This window comes from Lepeophtheirus salmonis, chromosome 8 (genome assembly GCF_016086655.4).
Source record: "Lepeophtheirus salmonis chromosome 8, UVic_Lsal_1.4, whole genome shotgun sequence".
Lineage (NCBI taxonomy): Eukaryota > Metazoa > Arthropoda > Copepoda > Siphonostomatoida > Caligidae > Lepeophtheirus > Lepeophtheirus salmonis.
In genome coordinates this window covers 27,288,509-27,313,287 of record NC_052138.2, presented here as the reverse complement: position 1 = coordinate 27,313,287, position 24,779 = coordinate 27,288,509, and the positions used below count along the sequence as shown (strand labels likewise).

General features: G+C 31.5%; 2 protein-coding genes and 2 long non-coding RNA genes across 13 annotated transcripts in view; 3 read left to right on the top strand and 1 right to left on the bottom strand.

Annotated features, from left to right (window-relative positions):
* The window catches only part of LOC121123727 (fructose-1,6-bisphosphatase 1), a 33,000-nt gene extending 32,361 nt beyond the window's left edge, over window positions 1–639 (top strand). For all 7 annotated transcript variants that reach the window (XM_040718850.2, XM_071890742.1, XM_040718853.2 and 4 more), the window contains exon 4: window positions 30–639. In XM_040718850.2, the coding sequence (XP_040574784.1) occupies window positions 30–475 (446 nt within the window). In that variant the 3' untranslated portion in view covers window positions 476–639. The remainder of the gene's footprint in view (window positions 1–29) is intronic.
* Window positions 640–1,282: 643 nt separating this feature from the next.
* Window positions 1,283–23,368, bottom strand: LOC121123729 (uncharacterized). 4 transcript variants are annotated; one of them, XM_040718855.1, is made up of 4 exons: window positions 23,153–23,368; window positions 22,925–23,092; window positions 13,768–14,124; window positions 1,283–1,906 (listed from the first exon to the last, which is right to left on the bottom strand). In XM_040718855.1, exons 1-4 carry the CDS (start codon window positions 23,287–23,289, stop codon window positions 1,513–1,515), a joined length of 1,056 nt encoding a protein of 351 aa, XP_040574789.1. In that variant the 5' UTR covers window positions 23,290–23,368; the 3' UTR covers window positions 1,283–1,512. The 4 variants fall into 4 exon arrangements, with proteins under 4 accessions (XP_040574789.1, XP_040574792.1, XP_040574788.1 ...); XM_040718858.2 differs by lacking the exons at window positions 13,768–14,124; window positions 22,925–23,092; window positions 23,153–23,368 and adding exons at window positions 2,139–2,932; window positions 3,198–3,402; window positions 3,491–6,514; XM_040718854.1 differs by having other exon boundaries at window positions 22,925–23,368.
* On the top strand, window positions 12,848–15,495 carry LOC139906238 (uncharacterized). The gene is made up of 3 exons (XR_011781612.1): window positions 12,848–13,192; window positions 13,262–14,523; window positions 14,586–15,495. It is a non-coding gene; the product is annotated as an uncharacterized lncRNA (long non-coding RNA).
* Window positions 15,581–18,089, top strand: LOC121123732 (uncharacterized). Its single transcript, XR_011781611.1, has 2 exons — window positions 15,581–16,682; window positions 16,861–18,089. It is a non-coding gene; the product is annotated as an uncharacterized lncRNA (long non-coding RNA).
* Window positions 23,369–24,779: the final 1,411 nt, after the last annotated feature.

Sequence of the window (24,779 nt, the reverse complement as noted above, 5' to 3'; positions counted from 1 at the left end):
ATCCTTATTACTTCAGTTATTATATCTAGGTGAGTTTTTACTCAGTGAAAGAAATATCAAGATTTCTTCTGATCGTGTTCAGTACTCTGTCAATGAATCTTATTCCGGCTCTTGGGATCCAAAAATTTTGGATTTTGTTGAAAATAAGAAGAAGGGTCCAAATCCTACTCCACAAAGATACATCGGAACCTTCATTGCCGACTTTCATCGAACACTAATGTATGGAGGGATATTCCTCTATCCAGCAAATAAATTTTCCCCCAAGGGAAAGCTTCGGTTACTTTATGAATGCAATCCTGCTTCTTTTTTAATGCAGCAAGCGGGAGGTATAGGTTCCACAGGAAAGGAACATGTCTTAGATATCAAACCTCGTACAATTCACGATCGATGTCCAGTCTATCTTGGAGCTATAAAAGAAATTGATCAACTCCATTCATTTTTAAATGTTGATAAATTGCGTGAAAGAATTAATTAATTATTTACGTTCCATGTTTGTACGTGTTGTATATAATTATATATTTTAAAAATTGCTTCAACTAATTTTGAAATGTGTATTTTAACACTTTGAAAAATAATATTTATATTGTACTAATGAATTAAATGCAGATGTTAAGTTGAATATAAGTTAATATTTGATAATTGTCTCCGAAAAAGAATACGCTGTGTCAGAGTCGGATGGTCCTAAGAGCCATTCTGGTTAGACCCAGAAGGTTCCCATTTGTAATTAGTTCATCTTGACTCTGCTTCAACCAAGAATATTCGATTTAATGATTAATCTTCATCTATCGTAGAACATTTCCTGATCTTTTGTACATAAAACATTTAATTAGGATAATTTGCATAATTATAATGACAAAATATACATTCAGATATAAAATGCAAATGTAGAAATAATCATTCTCCACCTTGGAGAGAACTTATCCACTATTTTTGTTAAGAAAGAGTAGAGGTAGGACTTGCGCTATTTGAAGACTTGATCTCACCATCAAATATCGTGGCTTGATTTGGACTCAAAAGCCAATATATACTTAATTCAAGAAAAAGCTATACACTATGGATCCTATATATAATTATGTACTTAAAATGAACACAATAGAAATTCAAGGACTCCATCAAAATACTCAAGGACTTCGATTTGTGAGCAAACACTTGAGATTAGAAATCGACTTGCAGTATGATGACTTTGTCCCACCTCTGAAAAATTGTGATATCAGACACACTAATACATCCATCTTAAGTTACATATGATATCGATAACAATTCGAGAGTAATCACGACCATCTTTAGATGAAGTAACGTTACCGTTTATTAAATACAAAAATAGGTAGCAAATGATAGGTTTTAAAATCATATAATTATAAAACTGACTTGCATTAAATCCGTATCATTTAAATCAAAATCTCATTTTAGGACATTCTTTTCATAAAAACTTTAAAAAAACAAAAAAATCACATAATGCAATATTTATAAAAAACCATAAATTAAACATAACGAATAATAGATCTAGTTTGCTTAGTCAACCACAACCAAATGATCTCTGACAGTTTCATCCTCAAAATTAAGTACCTCGAAATCTTCATAGTCCTTTTCTAACTCCTTCATAAGCTCATCTTCATTAAACTCTAGAGGATCTTTATTACTGGATTTCAAAAGAGAGTTTGTCTCAGTTTGGCACTTAATATAGTCCTTATAAAGAGAAAAACATTCGCTGATATAATCCTGAGGACACTTGAGCTCTTTGGCTAAAAACTCTGAATGGGATTGTGACATGTCTTTTAATTTACGAAATTGTCTTTTGAGATAACGGCATTGTTTAGATGAGAGCATGATTCCCACGGATTTGTCTACTTCCATTGATGCACTGAGGTTGACAGTCTCTTCAGGGACGGGGGATGATTCTTTGGAACTGTAAATAAATAAAAAATAAAGAAGTAAGTGGAGGAAATCGTTATTTTAATAGAATAGATAAGATATTAAATAACATTAGGGGCATGCAGTATCTTTGTTTTACAAGTGATGTCATAAATTTAAATAATCTGGATATATTTACATCCCACCAAAACAACAATTTACAAACATTTACTTATAAGGCAGGGTCAAATACATCAAGTCATTCAAAAGTTGAAATAACAACTCACGGTGGTGTTGTATTTTTCATATATTTTAATGACTTTTGTAGAGTTTCAATCTCTTTGACAAATTTCATTTTATTATGTGACTTCTTGAGAGAGTCTTCATCATCAAAAGGCTGCTCAAAATTTACAAATTGAGGATCAACAAAGATCCTTTTTTCCTGAATGTAGCGCATTAATCCTACTCTGGAACGGATTCTGATTTTATCAGGAGTAAAAATAGCAATGTCCCATTTATTAGGGTCATTTTTACGGCGAACGACTCGCTTTCTCCAACCATTGGGCAGATCCTCCCAATAAATACTCTCCTCCATTGCGATTTAATGTATTATTATCTATATTAGTATGAGCTGTTGAGAAATAGACTGCCATAGAATTAACAGTGACTGTCATGTACAGCTATGAGTACTTACTATTCACTTAGAATTATTTAGGTACTAAAGACGTGACGTCATAAAACATTCAGCTTTGACGTTACGCCCAATCTTTCTAGCTATACCTTGCTTTTTGTTAAATCTCTTCTTTTTTGTTACCGAATGGATCTATATTATCAAAAATATACCTAATATCATGTGTGTGGGAGATATTGTGCTAAATAATAAACACTTTAAATTTTACATTGACATTATAATTGAACTCATATTACTCCTTTTTTTTTGTTTGGTTACATTTTAACATCCAACTGTTGAGGCTAACGCTAAATAGAACGATCCGTTTATGACGTCTTGATGTGATTTTGAAACTTTTTAATCACTCTGTATTATAATTGGGCGAGATTCCTTAGCAATTGTTATTTTATCCTTTGAACCAATGAAAAATATTTTGGAATATAGTTTCCTTTAGTAAAGTGTAGAATAGTATTATTGAATCTGCCTTAGGCTAGATTATATTTTAAATTAAAACTTTGGTAATTAAAAGCCTTAAGATTAGGCCGAAGCTTGTTCAGAAATTGTTTATGAGAAGGAGATGAAGAAATTTTGAAATTTGCATGTTACATACGTGGGCCCAAAAATAAATGCAAATGATTTTAAATAACTATTAAGTCGATAATATATATATAATTACTCTGGTACGAGGGTAAGTAAGGTGTCAGATTGGTCGATTGATCGTGGTACACTTATGTCTTGACGAAAAGAGCTTGAAGTATTCAATGAGTAAAAATCTGTAAACAGACTAGGTATTGCATCTTTATTCAAAATCCTCAAGTTAAGGGGAGTATTATGTTTGCTTGGCCGACTGGCATCCAAACTGTTTTCGTGGTAATCAGAGGCTATAGGATTTGAATTGATTTAAAATAATTATTTTACAAGGATTGGATATGTAAATTGATTTTTAAGGGAATAATTCTACTTCTTTACCTCGAAAGTGGAGGCTGCAAATGGATGAGTAGAGACTTGGATTCCAATTTTTCCTTGGAATGACATTTAACCAATGTGTTTTTCTTTCAGGGTCCCTTGGTAAGGCATGAAAGGAAATACCTTTTAATGTATTAGATCCGATATACCCGGAACGACAATTAGGGACACTGCATTTGCGTCCCATTTTTTTAGATTTTATTTAAGTAACAACTCTTCACATAAATACTTTTCTCTTTTGGATTGAATGTTCTTTTTATACGCACAGCTGTTATTCCATAGCCTAGGTTTGTGATGAGATTGTGTGACACTTTCTCCATCGCTTCATTTCCTTCTTTGCCTTTTCATCTAGCTAAGCACTAGCCATAGAAATAGTATATATATATTTTTGATCTCTATGAGATGGTACAGCCCCCCCCCCATAAAACCTCTGCATTTCCAAAGGGAAAATAATCACAAAAAGAAATAGGGGAGACGGAGAAAGTTTGCTAATAGCAATATACATGACATTAATATTGTATCACTGTAACTTGTATAAGCAGACTGTACATGTTACAATTTCTAAGAATAATAATACTTTGTTCGATTACCTCATGAGTCATTTTCAATAGTAAAGTCAAAATTTACATTATTAATCAATCAACCATTCATAGCATTATCCTCCCTAGAAATACCCCAAACACTTCATTTCACTTTTGGGTTGCAAATTGAATAAATAAACTCTCTTTCTTCATAAATAATACTTTGATCACACTTTAATCACAGGAAGATATAAATATGTTCTACAGTAGATTAGCAAGGAATAAATTATACATTTGCAAACTTCAAAAGGGAAAGGAGAATAAATATTGCCTAATAATAACGGGTGGTCCCTTGAAATCTGAATCCGTTGGAGAGGAAGAAGGACCCTTGTCAGAAAGGCCAAACAGAGTATTGGAGTTAAAGGAAAACAGCCCAGGCCAATCCCCTCAAGTCCATACAAGAGATCCCGTGGTTCCACTCTAGACTGTCCAGAAAGCTATCAAAAAAGTGTGTGGAAATACCCTTTTGAGGGTGGAGAGGCCATTTTTGACAACAGCAATAAAAGAAACCCATTTCTTTGGTTGCAAGACTCTTTTGAACTATTTTTTGACACTTTTGGCCCCCCTACAGCCCTGATACCAAACCCTCTCGACTACACCCTTTGGGTGCATATCGAGGGTAAAGCTGCAGTGGCCATCATCCAAACACCGAGGCCATCAAATCCACTGCCAGCCAGCACTGGGACGCCATGACAGAGGAATATATCCGCAACGGGTGCCAGGCCTTCCACGCTGGAAGCCATCATTGCCGCTAAGGTCGGCTATATTAATGATTAAGAGAGCTATCTATTTAAAGTATTAATTGTGTTGAAATTATATTGTCAATCAATTAATTAAATCTTATTGAAGTTTAAAATTCAAAGTGTTGAGACTTTTATGGACCACTCTGTGTGGGAATGCATTTTTTTTAAGAAAATAATAATATTTCTTTATTTATTTCGATACAAGTGCATTGCACTTGTTGACCAAGATTTTTTTTCTTCGATTAAAAACAATAAAACAATTATTAGGAAAAGGCGCTTGTTAGTTTAAGCAGGGAACACGGAAATTCATTTCATTGTCATCTGGCTTGAGAAGATTCATGATTTCGTTTATAATTTTTAACCTTTTTATTTGTTTGAGACGACTTTTGAGAGAACAAAAAAAAAAAAACACCACTAAGCCGCACGGAAATTAATTCATTCGGGGCAAAATTTAAAAATGATTTCAAATAAGTGCTCTTATTTTATATGGGATCATCCAATCTTGAGAAAATGCAATTTAAAGCTTAAAAAACAACATATTTTAAGGACTTTTTTGTTCGTAAAGGAATAACGCCATAGGTTTTAAAATTGTTTTTAAGCAAAAAGGAGTTCATTTGAAGCATAAATTATACTTGTTTTGCAGTTGTGTAATTGTTATTTATGATCTTCATGAGAGGCACCACAGGTTTAAATGTCTGGAAACAAGAGTTAAAAAGAGTTGTCTGAAATCGGTATTTACTTGACAAGGCGTTGTCACCCCCACTGACTGCTTTTTTTCCACTTATTATTGTTCAACACATTGTTTGGTTGAATTCTAGTTAGCTCTTGTTAGGTTGTGAATAATCCAAAACAATTATTGAATGATAATAACCCTTAGTCGGGGATGGTTGGCTAATTACAAACTGATTCGGGGGCTTTATTCTATGATATATATATTTTTTGAAGAAAGGTTGCGAGAAACAATAAAAAGTCAGATTGCGGAAACTATATAAACACGTAATTTATTAAATTTTTCAATATAGATTTCCATTTTTTAAAATTTATTTCCATTATGAACGGAATATGGTTTGGCATAGTGTAGTGAATATATTCTCCAAAATTTGTCTCTTAATCGTCTTTTCAAAGTGATACTACTACTATGAAACAAATTAAGGAGAAATATTTATATAATATGAATAGTTCCGTTTTTAAATGGAGAAAACTCAGGTTAACAACAATGAAAATGGTATTTGGGGTGTTTATTCAGAAATTAATCTTCGAAATCAATTATTTCTAGTTGGAATCATAGGCGAAGAGGGAATTTTTTTTTATTCTAAAGGAAATTTAAGGGAGCATTCAAATGTTGCCCTAATATTTGTGAATTTTTTTATTAAAATGATTTATTTGTTGACATTTTCGTGGGAGACATATCTTGATAAAGAAAATATACTTTTAGGCGGGACTTTGTAATCACATTTTTACTTAAATCTATAGAATAATAGTTCATCTTTTTTTTTAATTATTTTAATTTTGGAATGACTTTTTTTAGAGAACACCAAGACAAAATTGTCTCCAAATTTTGTTTAATGACGGTTTTTTTTCTGTACAAAGAAAAAAGTTATTTCTATTTTTCAAAATGGCCTTTTAGAAAAATTGACTATTTTTATATGGTCAATGTAAATCTAAGTATATCGTGATCCTAAGAGAATAGTACCGTTTTAGTTAGTACGATTTAAATCATCTTCGTCAAGAACAAAATGTACAATGTATCAGGAATATTTTTAATCATAATTATACCTTATAATATCGACAATTACTTTATCACAATTTCCTCCTTCTGCAGCCCCCTGGCCTTGTACACCTTGATTACATAGTCATTGGGCATATGAGCCCACTTTTTCTCAAAAGAGGCCTTCATAGAATCACAATATGGTTGGGGACTATGTAGGTCTTGTTCTCTAGAAAGCCCCATATAAATATTCCATAGTCCAGTGATGAGGGGGCCTAAAAGTTTGGAGGCCAGAAATCGGCGAGGTTTTCTCTCCCTCAAACCAATCCTTGGCACCTTCTACAGACATAAGAATAGGCCTCAAGCTTGTTGACTGTCCTGATAGTTCCCTCGCTGACATTGAGGTCCTTAGCCAACGCACTATTTTTGGTGGTTGGCGATGCATCACCTTGGTCACAAGAATCACAGAAGAAATAGTTCTTTATCAGCCTCACAAAAACTGATCTCGGATGAGACATACCAATTAAAGAACTAAATATTTATTTATTATTAATGCTGTAATCGAGTAATTGATCAATATGTGCACATAATAAATACATTATATCACCAAAAATACTCTGGAAATACAATACAAAATATTATACTCATATTTAATTGAAATCATGAGTAGTAGGTAATAAATTATATTATTAGGAACATCTACCTTTTTTGAAAATTGGCTAATGAGGTTGATCTCTGAGGAGCTGGTAACTTTAATAAGTATGCCGGTGCTTTAGAAAATACTGTTGGCACTGCATCCAGTTTGAGCCTTGGAATTTTAAAAGATTTGGATTTTTTAGCTCTTGTAGAGTTGGAGTCCTTTCGCTCCTTACGGAAACATGACTCGTGGAAATGTCTGCTACAGACACGAGAATGCTTCGAGGGAACAAAATCCACTCTTGGTATAACTCGAAGCCATTTTTTTTTCAATTCCTCGTCCTTAGGAAATAGATGGAGGGAGACTTTGGGTTGGGAAGTCGAAGGAACATCGCTCTTGACTATTTTTAAAGTAGGATAACCGGTTCGACAGCCTGGGAAACAACACGTAAGCATCTCTGTACAAATTCACCAAACTTTGGGACTAAATAGATCGCAAACGACAAGATGAACAACACTACAAAAGAGAAAATTTGAACTAAATCCCTCCTTTGTCTTTATTCCTACTTAGATGGACTCATGTGCACATGCCATCGCACAACCTCGTGTTTATCATACAAATATAATATTTATCATAGTATTTAACTATACTTAGAAATTTTTCACCATATCGACCAATTCGGGTTTCAACAATATACGGTATTGAGTCGATTTTAAGTTTTCAGATAGTAGTTTTCTTTACGATGTGAATAGGTTTTGTTGTTATTTATTTTTGTTAGTCCACAAAAAGAGTAGCCCCTTCAACAAAAAGAAAAAAGAAGAAAAATAAAGGAATATTTTCATTCCTTAAGTAGGTCAATGTTTAGAATAGGAGCGGATTCTATGTACTATAGTATTCACTGGTCAATGCTACTATTACAAGGTTAAGCAACAAGAAAACGGTTTTTTTTCTTCTTCTAAATGAGTTAAAATTAGTGATTTCCATATTACGCATACAATTTAATTATTTAGGAAGATGAAGTGCATCAGGAAAGTGATGATGATGATTACAACAGCTCTTAAAATATTTTATAATAAATTGATAAGACCATTTTTGAGCCTAAGATTGAGAGTGAGATTAATAATTATCATTTATCACATGGAAGGCACCATAATAATTATTCTTAGCAAGTCTTTTTTTTTTTTTTAAACAGGTTAACGATATTTATAAACTATACATAATAATAACGATCTTACAATGTACAAATACCGGAATATTGCAATTTGGAAAGATGAAATATTATTAAAAAATCAAATATCTACAAAAATAATATACCGGCTAAAACAGTTGACATAATCTTACTCGATACTAGCACCCTTAAGCAATACATAGCTCAAGCGACAGTAAGTCACACCCCTGGCGGATAATATAATTTTTTTAGTTTGCTCGTTCCAAATTCTAACATGGCACCCGATCTGAAAGCATCAATTTAAGCTCTGGATCATAATTATCAATAGAGCTATTTGTGTCATTGGGCGTGCACCAGGCACGGTGGCACAAAATAATGGCTGCATCGCGTTCGTATTTGGAGAAAATCTCAAGAATTTTCTATTTTTCTTATACAGTTTTGTAAGCTAAATCTGATGAGTACACTTTCATAAACATAGATTTCAGGCTTACCAAGATATTGAGATCTAAACTTGTTCCGGATTTTAAATCCACACCTTTGCCATAAAATTAAGGATTAGAGGAATAGATTTTTTATAGACAGTAAGGTTTAAATCCTTCTATCTGTTGGCCCCATTTTGCCATACAGATAGTTCACTATTTTCCTTAACATTAATAAAAAGTGTTTTTAATCCTATAAACTTGGTTCGTTCTGTAGGCCCTCAAAATTGGATACATCAACAATACTGACGTCAAATAAAAACGCTCTATAATTGAAACTGCAAGGTTAATAAAAAAATAAACTTAAATTGCAAATTCTTCAAATATATTACCTATCTTTAGATATTTCTATACTTTTTAATAGCTATGTAGTTAATAAAATTTAGCCTAATTTGAGATAGTTATTGATATATATTTAGTGTAATCATTCATGAGATATTTTTTTAATTGTTAATTATTATTAAATTTTAAGTACTATACTGCCGAATTTCTTTTAGTCTTCTGACTTTAAGTTTGGCTTCATTTATTCTTGAACTATATATGTAAGTAAGATAACTTATTCTAATAAATGTACAGACTCACAGAATGTTAGAATCCAAAAGGACCTGAACAGCATTCTTCCTCCTTGGATCGGCAGCTCTGTGTCCCTTATCTTCTTTAGAGCCTAAATAGGGACAAATAACAGGTTGGAATAGCATTATATTTAATAAACTTCCACTTGAAGTCCCCATAAGTTCATTTTGAAAGTCTCTTTTAAAACACAAAGTATCAAAATGATGAGCACAAATTCTGGCGTCATCCGCTTTGAATTTTTATTTTCTTTGAGTAGCCAAGATCCAAGTCTTCCTTCTTGCATGGTCTTTAGGAATAGGTGGTATGAAACGTCTTTTGGGTTTTTACAAATAGCCACTGCACAGATTCTCTAGGTTTTCTAATTAATTAAACATATTAAAAATATTATAACACGTCAATTCACTAATAATTTAGAATTATTAGGGATTGAGTGAAATTACCTTTGGTATTATAATTATGGGATAACATTCACTTTTGTTTCAATTATATTTTAGTAAATGTCTTCAAACCCTTTTTAAAATAACTATTTATTTATTATGTTTATCCAAGCTAAGAATCCCAGTGACGTCACAAGAAAAAGGGAGAGAGTTACTTAATACATCTGATGTGTTTGCTCTGCGATTTTGTTATTGCATAACCTTGTTGTAATAACATAAGGCCAAACACAGCAGATTTATCATATAAAATCTCATTAAATAGCTATGACAATGAATTATTAGTGCGCAAACGCAATACACCACCAATTCCCTAAAAACCTTGGAAGAAGGAGGCTCTAAATAAACCTTAATAACTATCTGAAATATGGCTATCTTTTATTTAATCACAAATTCATACCTTGCTATATATCCTGATATGTAAAAGACGACTCTTAAATATCTTGACATCTTTAAAAGTGTCATTGATGTCAATATTGAGCAGTATTTGATTCACTATTTGTATAAATTCATAAGGATCTTGTTAAATGCAATACTACGTTATCAGAGAAATAATTACAAAATAAGCAGACTTTATTAATGACAACGTATACCTAAATTCCAAAAATAATAATATACACTTTTTCTAGATAAATATATTAGTCGTTGGAGAAAATAACAAACACATGCTATTATAATATTTTACCAATAGATGTATTCTGTGTAATTCTGGATAGATACAATAAATATTATTGAGTAATAATCATAGTTGAACTAATTTAATAAATGAGTTTCTATTTATTTTATTAATATATTTCATTTGTTGTCATCATGATAAATATTCTATATTCAAAATACTTTCTTTATACCTGGCACAAATCTCTACTACATATAACTACCTAAATCTATATTTATAGTTTGTACCTTCAAATGACTCAATAGTCGGAGTCCGACATTTTATGTACTAACTCCGAAGCCATGCGTGTTATAGATAAAAATTAACTATTATAATGGAAAGAATACTTTTCTTATCACTAATCGCTCCCCAAAATAAAATTAAATGTACAAATCTAGCATATTTAGGGATTTTCAGTACACGTTACTTTGATTTAATTCAAATATAACTGTTTTTCATAGACATTTAGTAGCATTCAATTCAAATGATATGTCTTTTTATATTCATACAACCTTTCTTGGTGTTTTTCCAAGGTTTATTAGAAATTTGTCCAGTTTATGTAGTATAAATATCAACTTTGAGCCCCCAAGACGGCGTTTCCAATGAGTTCTACTAATATTAAGTATCAACTCATTGTGGTTTCCTTCAATTATGTTGTAGTCTATGGGTTCAGTAAAAATGCTCAATTGAGTTTTTTCTCGGAGGTCTTAAGTTGCACCCAAGGTGACTGACTATATATAAGGTGTGTCGCTAAGAGATTTATTTGCTTTTGTTTACTTGTACTGGCTATTTTGATAACGTCACAGATGAGTCAATTGAGGAGGAAATTCAAATTTATACAACTAATTAATTGTATTAATACATCACATAATAGTATTTTCTTTTTTTATCAGACAATTTTATTAGGGTAAATGTCTACCCTCCTACGATTACTATTTAAAAAAAAAAAATAGATTAAAAGTTGTTTTGAATAAAAAAAAATATTAGTTCATTTTCAAATTAATATATATTATAGCAAATAAATCAATATTATATTAAGAAAAAGTGAATATTATGCACTAAATACGAAATGCTTTTTGGAAAAACATAAACCAACAATAAGATCTTATTTTGTCATTATTCTTGAATATAATAAAAATAGATTTCAATGTAATTACAAATTATCTTGCTAACATAACCAAATATGATGCCTTGAATAAACCTCTTTTGCCTAGTGATTTGAACTCTTCTCTCTAGAGATATATATTTATATTAATAACACTCGGAAAATCAAGCTTTTTAAAGCATCCCCACTTTTATATAACATGGAATAGTTAGTAGTACAAACCAATAATAATTATTTAACTAATAATATGAATGATTTTGAAGTCTTAACTCGCCTGAGAGGAATCTCAATAACGAAATGGCATTTGCAAGTCCAAAATAAAACCGAATGACTAAAATAATCTTAATATAATTTTGATATATTTTAAATATTCTCTTCAATCAAAAAACTTATAATTAGCACGAATGACACACCAGTAGTTTTTATTTATTTTTGTAAAGATCCCAGATTTTCGAGAGTAATATTCCAATATGCTAATAAGCAATTAGCTGCTTAGAAGAGGATTCCCGAGTCAATAAGTTTGGAAATTGCAACGACAGTCAAAGGTTCGAAATAAGTTAAGAAGTCAATTGTATTTTTTAGCACATTATCGCTTAATAGTTCCCAATAACTTTTTATAAGTAATAGTAGAACTCAATATGCTTTGCAGACAAAACTATCAAGAAAAGAGAGGCACATTATCTTTAAAGTCTAGAATAATCTTTCACTTGTTTTTCCGATAATAAAAGGGACTCACAAGTAATAAAGTAATCACAAATCAGGGATGAGGCTGAAAGTGTCCAAGTTATATAATTATCTATATACACCATACATTTCTACATTATATGCATCAAGAAAACTTATCAATGAAGTAGCTTTCTTAGATTAAAAGACGAAATAGAGTTGATTTAAGGAATCAAGGACTTCACTTAAGGAGCAGTGAATGGAGGATGAGAACTATTCATGTTCCTCTCTGGATCTTTCAGTCGATTATTCTGTCGTTTTATGGAATAGTTATTATATGTAGAAGTATACGATGATCTCGTAAAATATCCGGAATAATTTATTTATTCTTGAGCATAGAGGTAATCATTCACAAGGTCATAAGTAACTATCATAGACCTTGATATGAAGTACATTTACACAATGCAGGATTCTTCCATTAAATAATATGATATCCACGGACTGAGAGACAAAGACTAAGAGGTGTGATTCCTTTAATATAAAGTTGAGGGCAGGATCAGAAGACGTATTAGATATCCAAATGGGAATAAATGAGTTCTTAGGAATGGAAAGGATTGGTGGATAAGTATATACGAATCCTTCGTACGAAAGATCCATCCAAATCACTAGGAATTATATGTATTTATACGCAGTTACCAACTTTTTTATCCTCTTTCGGGTTCAAGTATTTATCTATAATTATTTACACTACTAAACCCTTATCAGTAGTGAGTAACACTCAACTTGGGTCCGTTGTGACGTCATCAAAAAGTTGTCAGCTAACATCAACCAGCCTGCATTGCAATTTTCTCATAGACACACATTATACATGGTAAACTGTAGTATATAAAGAATATGGATTGTGTTGATTTTTGAGCGGGTCCACATTTTCTACATTAATAAGGCTATGTAATATCACTGTAAGTGTAAGCTTTTTCTTTCATGTTATAAAATGAAATAAAATAATCGTTTTATATTCTTCTATTCAGGTTCATTATCTTCAAACTGAACACATAAATCTCCATTAAATAACAAAAATGTTGAACAACAATCCTTTCTCAAGTTTTTAAGTAGACAATATGTGCAATATCAATTGATTCCTTCATGCCCAGCACAAGATTGTAAATCCAAAAAACAGTCCAAAGGGATCAATGATATCATTGAATTGACATCTTTAGATATTCTATTTTGATCCATATTGATGGTAAAATTTTTCTTCACATTTTTAAATGACTAAATTTGTGATTTCAGTAATAAGGATATACGAAATTTTTTCTCCGTTTCCAAAAATTGACGACTACTCATAAAAGAATTGCATCCTAATTGTCTGTACCATTCAAACCTCCTCTCGATGGGATCAGAGTTAATTTTCCTCAGAAGAACAAATTGTGCATATTTTTCATCCAAAAGATATGCCTAAAGTTCAGTTAGTCCAATCGATGTCTGATATGAAGCGTCAAATGGCATTCTAAACAGTATTTAATAATAAGCTTACCTAGATTTAGAACTTGATAGTGAAGTCGATCTTGCGGGTGTAGGTAAGACAGATACATAAGCAGGAGAATCGGGAAATATAGTTGGCACTGCATTGGATTGAAGTCTTTCACGCTTTAAGTTAAGATGTTTTCTATAAGTATTCGAGTCTCTTCGTTCTGTCGAGTAGCATGATTCGTGAAAATGACGACTGCAAACACGAGCATTTTTAGTAGGAACAAAATTTTCCCTGTGTATGGCTCTTATCCACTTATCCTTCAGTTCTTCATTCTTTGGGAATATATGTAAACGATGCTTGAGTTCATTAGTTGTAGAATCCGAGTTATGTTCAGATCCTTTCGTCTTACGATAGCCAGTTCTACAACTCGGAACACAGCAAGTTAACATTTTTCTTACACGTTGAATTATTAGCAAATAAGTACAGATTCACTAAATAAAAATAATTATTATAACAGCTCAAATTCACACAACCTTTTCCAATGAGGTACACAATACAAGTGAAAAGAAAAATAAAGTAGCCTTCATTATGTAGTGGCTACAAAAATCAGTACAACCCATATACTACAGTGTATCCCTGCCTTATATATATCATGGATTTCTCAACACCTGGATCTCACCTGCCACTCAACCTTCCATTGAGATACCGTAAACTAAAGGACTCAAGGGGCACGATCGATCAGTAGAGGAAGAGCATGTTTTTTTCTTCTCTTTGCTGATTGGCTTAAAATTGTCAGTTGCCATCAGTGCAATTTTAAAGGTTTTTAATTCAATTTATGTACTACTTTGTGAGCTTAATTTAATTATTTTTGTTTTAATTAGCCAATACTTATTAATTACAATACATTGTTCATAATGGTAACGTGTAGTCAAGTGTATTGTAATAATAGATCAACGTTGACTAAAAAGTTTCTTGGCTTATCGTCCAAGAAAATGTTAAATTTTCCAAAAGACAACCATCGTAGGAAGTTGTGGATCAATATCATCAAACGTGCGAATTGGACTCCCACCAAAGACTTCAGAGTTTACCAAGTAATATAATCAACATTTTTTACTATGTGAGGGATGTTAAAATTAAATTGATGCGTTGTTTTATAATGATGTCAGTGGGCTCCATATTATAATTATTCATAGTTAAATTATTCGCTTCAGTCTTCAGAAGAACGGTGGCATTTGGTACATAATGCAATTCCTACTTTATTTGAAAATGTTAAGATAAAAAACAAACAAACGCAGAAGAACTTCAAAGGAAGCAAATAATTCTAATGGTAGAACATTCATATGCTAAAACACATGAGACATCAAATAATGATAGTGCCCCGTATTCAAAACTCATTGATCTAAAATATTATACCGACCAATCTTTATGCCGCTGCATCAAGGAAATCTTCGAAAGTATATTAATTGCAGCCGAGAATCGATTTCGCAACTTTATTAAAACTAAAAAAATTAATGATTTAAAAATACAACATAAAATCCTGCAAGATATAGTTGAAAAAGAAATAACAAATATATCCCTACCCGATTGTCATAATATTAAGACAAAAATCATTAGAAAATATTGCCAAATTCGCGTTAAGATGTTCGCAAAACTTCCTCGAAAGAGACGAACAGAGGGAGGAGGAACAATGTTCGGTCTAGCAAAAGTGCAAGTATGCATGAAATTGTGCAGCACATTTCTTGATAATTGGACACATTTAATTATATCTATACTTTATATTTATTTTAAAAAATTAAATTGTTTAATAAAGATAATAAAAAAAAATATTAACAACTATTTTATAAAAATAAATATTTTCAATTATGAATCATGAGAGAATAACAAATATATAGATGTATATATATATCAGTCGGTGCAATAGCTGCAGACGATATTACCTTATTTCTTTTCTTTATATTTTTGTTGCTGTATATTTTTTGTTTGTCCGCTCTTCCCCTCGAGTCCTTTTACCGTAAACAAACGTTGTTTACATTCAGTTCCTTCAATAAATTCATGCTAAGCATCATGGTTATGAATAAGCTAAAGTATCAAGAGGATTTAATTCCAGTGATTAATAATACCTTCTATGACGAAGGATTACTTTTTACTACTCTGAAACGTAAATGAAACACCTACAAACAAATGGAACCCTTAAATGCTCACCTTCAAGAGCCTATCCTTTGTATAAAGGAGATAAATCAACTCAACAAATTCTATGTCATTGCTGGCAATATCTACAATGAAGTTATCTGCTATAGGATCGTTCAATATTCAGATAATTTTGAATATGAATTTCAGAAATTGCTCTCGTCTACATCGGTTACATGGGAATAGGAAGCCTGCTGTCCCTATTTTTGCGTCTAAGGCTCTTAGTTCTTACTCGAATCTTTCAATTTCATCTCTGAGTCAGAAGCATTTGGAATCGAATGCACGAGGACTAGGAAACGATGGACTTTACTAGAATACTGGCCTCTACTCTTAATACAAAAATCCTTTAATAAGTTCCTCAAGCCCTTAAGAATCTCTTGATGTAATGTTAACAATATCTTACTAAACCCTACTCTCCAAAATTAATTTGCCTTTATAAGACAATAAGACCCTCCCATTCAAACTTGAACAGCAAGACTACAGTGATTTATATTTTATAATAATGTTAGATAGGTATTATAAATATAATAAATGGTACTATTCAAGCTTAATAAAAAGTTACATTTGTGGTTAAGTGATATGAATAAAAATGACTTTATAACCTCGATGGAAATTGAAATATTATTTCGGAAATGGTGATTTGAGAAACTTTTCCTGCATTATTGGACTGTGTGGACAATTGGTTTTATGTTCATTAAATGTTTCAACTAAATATTATCTACATAAGTTTTCAAAAAATCTGAACCTTCAAGAATAATGGAGGTCTACTGTTCCAAAGGAATAGAAATCTGGTAATATATTCATATTTTTTAAATTTTATTAAGACATATATTTGCATAGAAAAGGATGTACATTTTTTGCAAGTAAAATCATGATATTAATTTAAAATATATATTTATTTAATAGATTATATTGTTATGTATATTTCTTGTTGTATTTTTATATCTCGTATCAACTTTATATTTGCAGAAGGAAAATCCCCATACTTATTAAAGCGAGTGGTATTTTCTATTCACTTTTTATCATCTGACCTTGAAACAGAGCCGCAATGGAGTAATATTCACATTAAAAAGAAGAATTTAAACGAAAACAACTCTACCATCGCTGCTTCTCTAAGGAGAAACAATAAAAAGTCCTTGGACAACCGCTTTATCCACGGCTGAAAATGGAAGACACTTGCGATTTATTTTCTTTGGCAAAAACATTCTTCTCTCCTATATCAAGAATTATGCAAAACATTCCTTCCTAGTTTATCCTATTTAATGCAAATATCCTCCTCCATGCAAGTTACAACAGGAATTTCGCTGTTAACAGAAAATTACTTGAAGCAAAGATTCAAGGATTTGAACGATAATGAAAAGGTAGTGTCGATCCTTTTAGACAAAATATATTCTACTCAAAAGGTTTGAATAAATGAATGAAAACATTTATAGATTCAACGAAGATGGAGTAACTAAAACTCTCCTCTGCTTTATGGTAAATTCGATTGCTGGTCAATATTATGATGTAGTTATGATGAACTTATCATATAGAAGAATGGTATCTCAAAGTTTTAGAACTACTAACACGAATAAGATTTAAAGGTGGTGGGATCAATATCAGAAAAAAAGTATGGCTTGCCAGTTCGTATGTTTTCGCTCTGAGTCACTGACATTTTAGGGTCTGATGTATAATAAACCTAGGCTTTACAGGGATAGATCTTGGATAGAGAGTCAAGTATAAAAGTCCTTTTATTTCTTGGTCAATATAGAAATAAGATAATATAACGATGTAATGACTTATTTAAAAAACATATTAGGGTCTTTTATATAATGTAACTAGGAATTAGATGGATATATTTTCGATTGACAGTAAGGTTGTAGTCATTTTATTGTATGCTCATTTTAACGTCCAATACTAGTTCAGTATTTCCGGCCATATTAATGAAAAAAAGAGTTTTTATTGTTACAAAACTTGGTTGTTTAGGCCAGTGGCTCCCTTTTTTGAGTTTGGCCCTTAAAATATAATGCTAGACAATGTGCAGCCCCTACATGAAGAGATTAATATAAAATTTGGAGTGTTTTTTTATACAAATAGATGACCATATCAACCCAAAGGCAAATAATATATGTTATTGGACTATATTGATCAAAATTAATAGATTTTAATAATAGATAAATATTAAAAAAATTAGAAATACAACGACATGAAATCAGCAATATATGTACTACTTGAATTCATTTATATACTATCAATTCTCTTTTTCGAGGTAAATAGTCAAAATTGAGACTCACTGACAGATAACATTACAGGCTGTGGATATGCAAATAGTTTTATAAACGAATCAAGGTCTAAATGTGACGTATGCGTACTGTGCATTGAGCAAAGCAAGTCTATTCTCGGTTTAATTTTGGACACGACAACTCGAAGATTCTCTACATTAGGCCAAGACCTATATTATTTTTATATAAGTAAATCTAAAACTGTTTTAGTTAGTACTGGGTGCTCATTCTTTACAGAAATTCAGAATTTGTAATGTGTTTTGAATCAAAATCTTTTTTTTAATGTTTGGTCACATGAAAGTTCGATAACAGGATCTTCCATGTCAGATGACCAATGATTAGCTGTGGGGGTAAAAGGGGTGTATTGAGCTATGTTTTTGTGAAGCACTATCTTCTGAGAAATACTTTTCTTTAAATAATCCAGAAGATACTTATAAAAAATATGTACATTCATCATTATATAAATTTTGTTGCCACACTAAGTAATTTAAATTTAATTTATATTCTACTTTCTTTGAAATCATCTAGCGACCCCCACTTTGGGAACCACTGGTTTAGGCTCCCAAATTGGCCAACATTCAACAATGGTGACGTCACAAGAAAACGCACTATAGAGATGCAATGATATGTATTTTTGATCTGTCAGTGATACACAGATACTACTAATGCCTGGTTCGAAATGTTGTCTTACTATTATTTGATTGCATTTATGTGGAATGATGGCTTAATGATTATGTAATTGATAAAAAAATAATTTTAAAGAGTTTGTAAAGCCCACTTTAACCCTCTAAAATGTGAAAGAGCTCAAAGAAATTTTGTCTTTATATGTACATACATATTATAATATAATTATTAATATTTTCCTAAGTGAATGGGTCTTTTAAGTAATCAATACTTATATATTTATTTGAAGTGCACCTTATATTCAAGCTATATAGATATCATGAACAAGATTATAAAACATGTTTTTGGTATTTTGGCCTAGAAAAATATATATCTTATGTAAATACAGTAAAACAATTCAATCCATCAAAAAAAGGGTAAAACTTTGAATTTATATACGAACTTTTAAGCTCTGCTGTGAGTAATATTGATGTCAGTGAAGGTAAAAATTGATTAACATATGTAAACGCTTTTGAATTTTGTAGAATAGTTTTATAAGTATTATAATAAAACTAAAAATCAAACCTTTGCTTTCTCATGACTTTGGATTGATTTTCTTCAATGAGCCTTGTAGGATTACCAAAACCTAATTAGAGAGTTGGTACAGCGTTGGATTTCAGTGTTTTCCTAACTTTGCTGCTGGCAGTCCTGCCATAATTTGTCATAAGTTCGGCCTTCAAAATCCTTTCAAAATATTCGTTTTCAAAATGTGTAGAACATATTTTTGCCGTGTTAGGATTAAATGTGTCTCCTCTAAGACAAGCCTTGATCCATTCATCTCGGAGATTTTGTTGCTTTGGAAACCTGTAATATGAATACCCTTGATCTGAGTCCATATGAAGAGATATACAAGTGGCTACAGCACAAGTATTTGAGCTTTTTTTTGGTAAATTCCATTTTGACAGCAATGCTTCCGCTTCTCAAAGATTTTGAAAAGTTTTCATTCATATTATAACTACATCGCGCGTCAGCTACGTTTTCCAAAACAATTTATATATTGTTACAAAAGAACATACCAATAAGTTCTAATACTATCTGGAGGAGCACTAGCTACAATCACGCAACCTGTCGTGGTATGCCTGGAGATTCCGCTCAAAATCATTGGATGTAAAATCACAAATCTTTACATTCTTAATATTAATTGGGTATTTTCTCCTGCAACCTGAGATCCAAAGACGCTGGAGCATCAAAATTTCCTTAGGAAATGCAAAATACTGGGCATCCCGGGGATTAGGACAACAGGGAATTCCACAAACACAATTTGAACCTCGAGAGGATGCCATTTTTGGTAAACAGATCCAGATTAGTACACTTCACTTAAATTAAATTATCTTTACTACCGCAACAGTGACGTCACTACATCAACTGATTCAGCTAACGCCAACCAGACTGCCTTAGAAGATCCTTGTTGCCTCACCTTTATATATAGTCACGTTGAGTTTCATTCAAATAATATGAAATATTATATCCTCTATTGATCTTTAAATAATAATGTAATTAATTTATAACGATGATTATGTATTTATTTATTAGTTACCTGACAGAAAGGGATATAAAACGTCATTCAAACTCTATCAATTACTCATATCCCCAATTCATGAGCTTAGGTGGATCAAAATAATCTAATTTTAAGTAACTAGGTAGATCCAAAGAGACTAAAAAGGAAAGAGGAGACAAGATCGTTGAAATAAAAAGTAAGCAAAAACTATGTATATGAATTATGTTCAGGATTTACATTACCTCGATCAAAAAATATAGAATATAAATACCCTTCGTAGATATTTAGGGTTATGTATAACAATGAACTGTGAAAAAGAAGTTCAAAGCGCATATACAAAATTTTAGACGAATCAGAATTAGAGATAAGGAAAAATATTCTTGATTGATCTGGATTACATGACTCCTCTTTCACTTTTAGTATATTTAGGTACATCTAATTCCCATGAAGTAATAATTATGGCTGATGAGTGAGTCGGGAATCAGTAGAGGCTCATGTATTTAGACATAAAGTCGGTTTGGAAACACAGAGAAAATGTATATTTATCTATGATTTGGAGTTGTAAATTTTGAAATAGCTGCAAATTCGGACCCAGGAACTCTAAATATTATAAATTCAACCTCAAAAAACTATTCATATCATACTCTAGAAATTAAATTTAAATTCTCAGTCTCCAAAATAATAAATAAAGAATAACAATTTCATTTAAACTACTCACATCTTAAAATAAATTATTCTTAATTTATAGTTTAGAATAATATTTTTGGATCTTGGCTCTAAATCCAACCATTTGAATTATGGGACTCCTAATCCATTTGACTCCTTGTGTAAATATACTAGACTCTACCAACTTAATGAATTAATCACATTTGTATCCAAAGATCAGTTGAAGAATAATATTTCATATTAATTAATTATTTGAATGAAACTTACTACATAATGATATTGTAAAAACACAAATCGAAGTCGATACTTTATTTTTAAAGGACAAATTCATCAGTTTAAATAATTAGTTTAATGATACTTTAAACATTTAAGATAGAAAACCCTTTAATATAAATCTACTTCGATTTTAAATTTCATACATTCAGTCAAGCTATTATTTTTTGCTCAAAAACAATTTTTTTGCATTACAAATATTATTCCAAAATGGAAGAGTGACTTAAAATACCACGTGATGATTACAACTACGACAAACATTATAGCCTTATAATTGTACAAAGTTCATATGAGTTCATCAAGTGGAATTTATTATCAAAATTGATGTTTTTCACTACAACAACTTACTTGATTCGAGCTTGTGCTCCTCCAGATAGTATTAGAACTCATAACATTGGACATACCTTGATTTTTCTAAACGGATTTGGACTGATATTTCGGTTCTGTTCAATTTTCAACAATTATCTAATAATAACTCCACAATTGCGAAAAATAGGTAAACTACCAACTGATAGGGTCATTTCTTCCACCTTATTTTCGGATGAAAGGCTGTGTGATAGAATAGAGGTAACGACGTGATATAGAGCGTTTTCACGTGACGTCCTCATTGTTGATGTCGGTCATTATAGAGGCCTATGACAACCCAAGTATTATAACAATGAAAACCCTTTTTTAATTAATATTAAGTAATTTAGTAAACTATTGAATGTCAAAGTAGAACCAACAAATAAAAGGACTTAAACCTTACTGTCTATAAAACTATTATCGATCAAACGTGTAACATGTTGTAAAAATATCAACTTTAATCCCCAAAGATGGCTACTCCTTCAATAATAATGCAATTTATGACGTAAGTGAACATGCTCTACAGTCCGATTTTTTTCGGTATCAATCCATTTACCGATTTTCTTCCCTATCCTGATTTATGAGTTGTACAAATAAGATTCCAGACATTTATCTTCATATGACGTTACTGTTCCTATCTCCACAAATTTGAAAAACGCATGAGGCGATCAAGAATTCCTCTATAATTACTATAGAAAGAGAATCGGTTTAGGCCAAATTTTAAATGAGACTGATTCAGACGTATTTTTCAGTCCTATCTACTAAAAAATATATAGGTGTCTCAAAACTAGTCTACGAAATGTTACACACTGTTATAGCCTTTTTGTTTTTGCATTATTGACTTTATCCTCTATAATAAAGATACCTTCAATTTTCAGCTCTGAAACTGATTATACGTATATAAGAAAGTAATGATTTCTAGTGATGGGTATCATCTACTGTGATTTCAAAGCTCGTTTGAGTATTCCAGTATTTGGGACGCCCCATTACGAAGTATGATATATTAAATGTTTCATCATGACTAGTTATAAAAAATATGTTTTATACGTATAACAGAGTAATAATGAGTAAAGATGGACACTAAACTTTTATCATGCCTTACGACACGAATATATATCGATAAAAACTTGAGTGGATTATGGTGCAACATTTCACCATCATAAAAGATTTCAATATTTTAGAAAATGGAATTGTGAAGTAACATTCGACTAATAATAATTAATTGATTAAACAATTCTCATTCGAAAGAAATATCACATTTCCAGATGATAATTTCAAAACTTTCTTTAGTATTTTTATAATTTATATATAACAAGTAGATAATTACCTCTTTTCAAACGCAGCTGATGTGTTCAGTATTTTTGTCAAAGAAGGTAGTTTCAATGAATATTGTATATCTTCTTCATTAGGGAAAATTGTTGGTATAGCATTGCTTTTGAGCTTAGATCTTGTTTCCTTTCGATCGGACCGGAAACAAGATTCATGAAAATGCCGACTACAAACACGGGAATATTTAGAAGGAATAAAATTCTTTCTGCCAATTGCTAGCACCCACTTATTTTTAAGGTCCTCATCCTTGGGAAATATATGGAGGGAGTAGTTTGAATTAGAGATCGGAGATCCAGATTCATGCTTTGCTTTTTTGTGTTGACGACAGCCAGTCCTACACCCAGAACAGCAACAAGTCAACATAATTTTGCTATTTTAAAACGAAACGATCACTACAGCATCCCACTTAGATTTGATTTTATTTGAACTGAAACAAATTTTTCTTCTTCAACAATGTTAGCGCGCGAAATATGATCAGCTTTCATCATAACAGAAAAGAAAAACATAGGAGACTAGCTAGGCGACACAATATATGTAGGTGTCCTCATCATTCATCAATCATCACTCATCAGGACTCATCTGTACAAGAAACATTATTTAATTCTATGCGGTGAACTTGTATAGGACCTTGAATAGGATTGTGAGAAGTGAGAACTCACACACATGCTAAATTGAAGGGAAATTCTTACGATCTATAATTGCATATCAGTTATCCGGGAATAAGTATAACATAAATATTAGGTTGCATAAATAATTTGCGAGTCTCATCACTTTTTCTCCATAAATGCTAGATTAAAAATTATTTCATTATCGTTTTTATCACGCCTTTAAGAGTAAGAAAGGATTATTTGTTTCATGTTGATATGAACAATTAAGTATCAAGCTACATGTGCGTCAAATAAGGGGCAAATGTATTGGAGGGTTTTTGTCTTGGCCAAGAAAAAATTAAAGATTTGGAAGAAGAAAAAATAATGGGAAAATAGGGAGGATTTCTTTCCTAAAAAAAGGTCATGTGATCAAATCCTGGGCAGAATAAAAATGTTAAGTTTTGAAATTTTCAAAAAAACAATCAAGTCCCAGTGGGGAGGGGGCACTCGACCCCACATTATAATGATGCGGACCCCCCAAAAAATATTAATTGCACCGTTGTACGATGGAGAATCATTGTTTTCGTTGGAAAATGGGGAAATCAGTAACGGAGTTCTACACCGAACACTCCAATGTACGTCTATTCTAACTAACTAACTAAAATTCATACTTTTTAAACTATTGCAACATTGAACAGTATTGAAATTCAATTTGTGAAAAAACTACGAATTGTCCAAATCAATGCAACTCTAAGAGATTGACGCAATAACGAAAACTGTACCAGTCTCCCCTACATCACAAGATATATTATTTATTAGGAGAGGGAAAAGTTGTACAATAGTAGTGATGGGACGATTAATCGGAATCGTACAATCGGTTGTTTTTTCGGAGTCGGGAAGGTCGTTGGGAAAATAATATTTAATTTGCGATTCCGATTCTTATTTTTTACTCGTATTTAATTATGTATTACTTTTGTAAGTAATGAAGAAAAAAAATAGCAACCCTCCCCTCAAAAAAAAAAAAAAATAAAAATAAAGGAATTTTAGATTTTTACTAGAAAATTTAATATTTGAAATTTTTTGCTTGCTGCATAATTTTCCCAAATGAAGAAAAATTTCTTAGCAAAAACCAAAAAAATCCTAAATTTAGGAGGGGGAGCCACAGCTCCTGCAGACGCCCCTCACTCTACATCGGGTTTTCCCCTCATAACAATTAGGTACAAAAGGAATTCAAATTGCAATAAATGTCATGTTTGTAAAATATTT

Coding starts and splice junctions, on each gene's coding strand:
- LOC121123729 (XM_040718854.1), bottom strand. CDS start 23,289: ATGTTGACTTGTTGCTGTTCTGGGTGTAGGACTGGCTGTCGTCAACAC. Junction 14,125..22,924: donor TCAGCTGCGTTTGAAAAGAG/GTAATTATCTAC, acceptor TCCGAGTTGTAG/AACTGGCTATCGTAAGACGA. Junction 1,907..13,767: donor CTATCAAGTTCTAAATCTAG/GTAAGCTTATTA, acceptor ATTTATTTACAG/TTCCAAAGAATCATCCCCCG.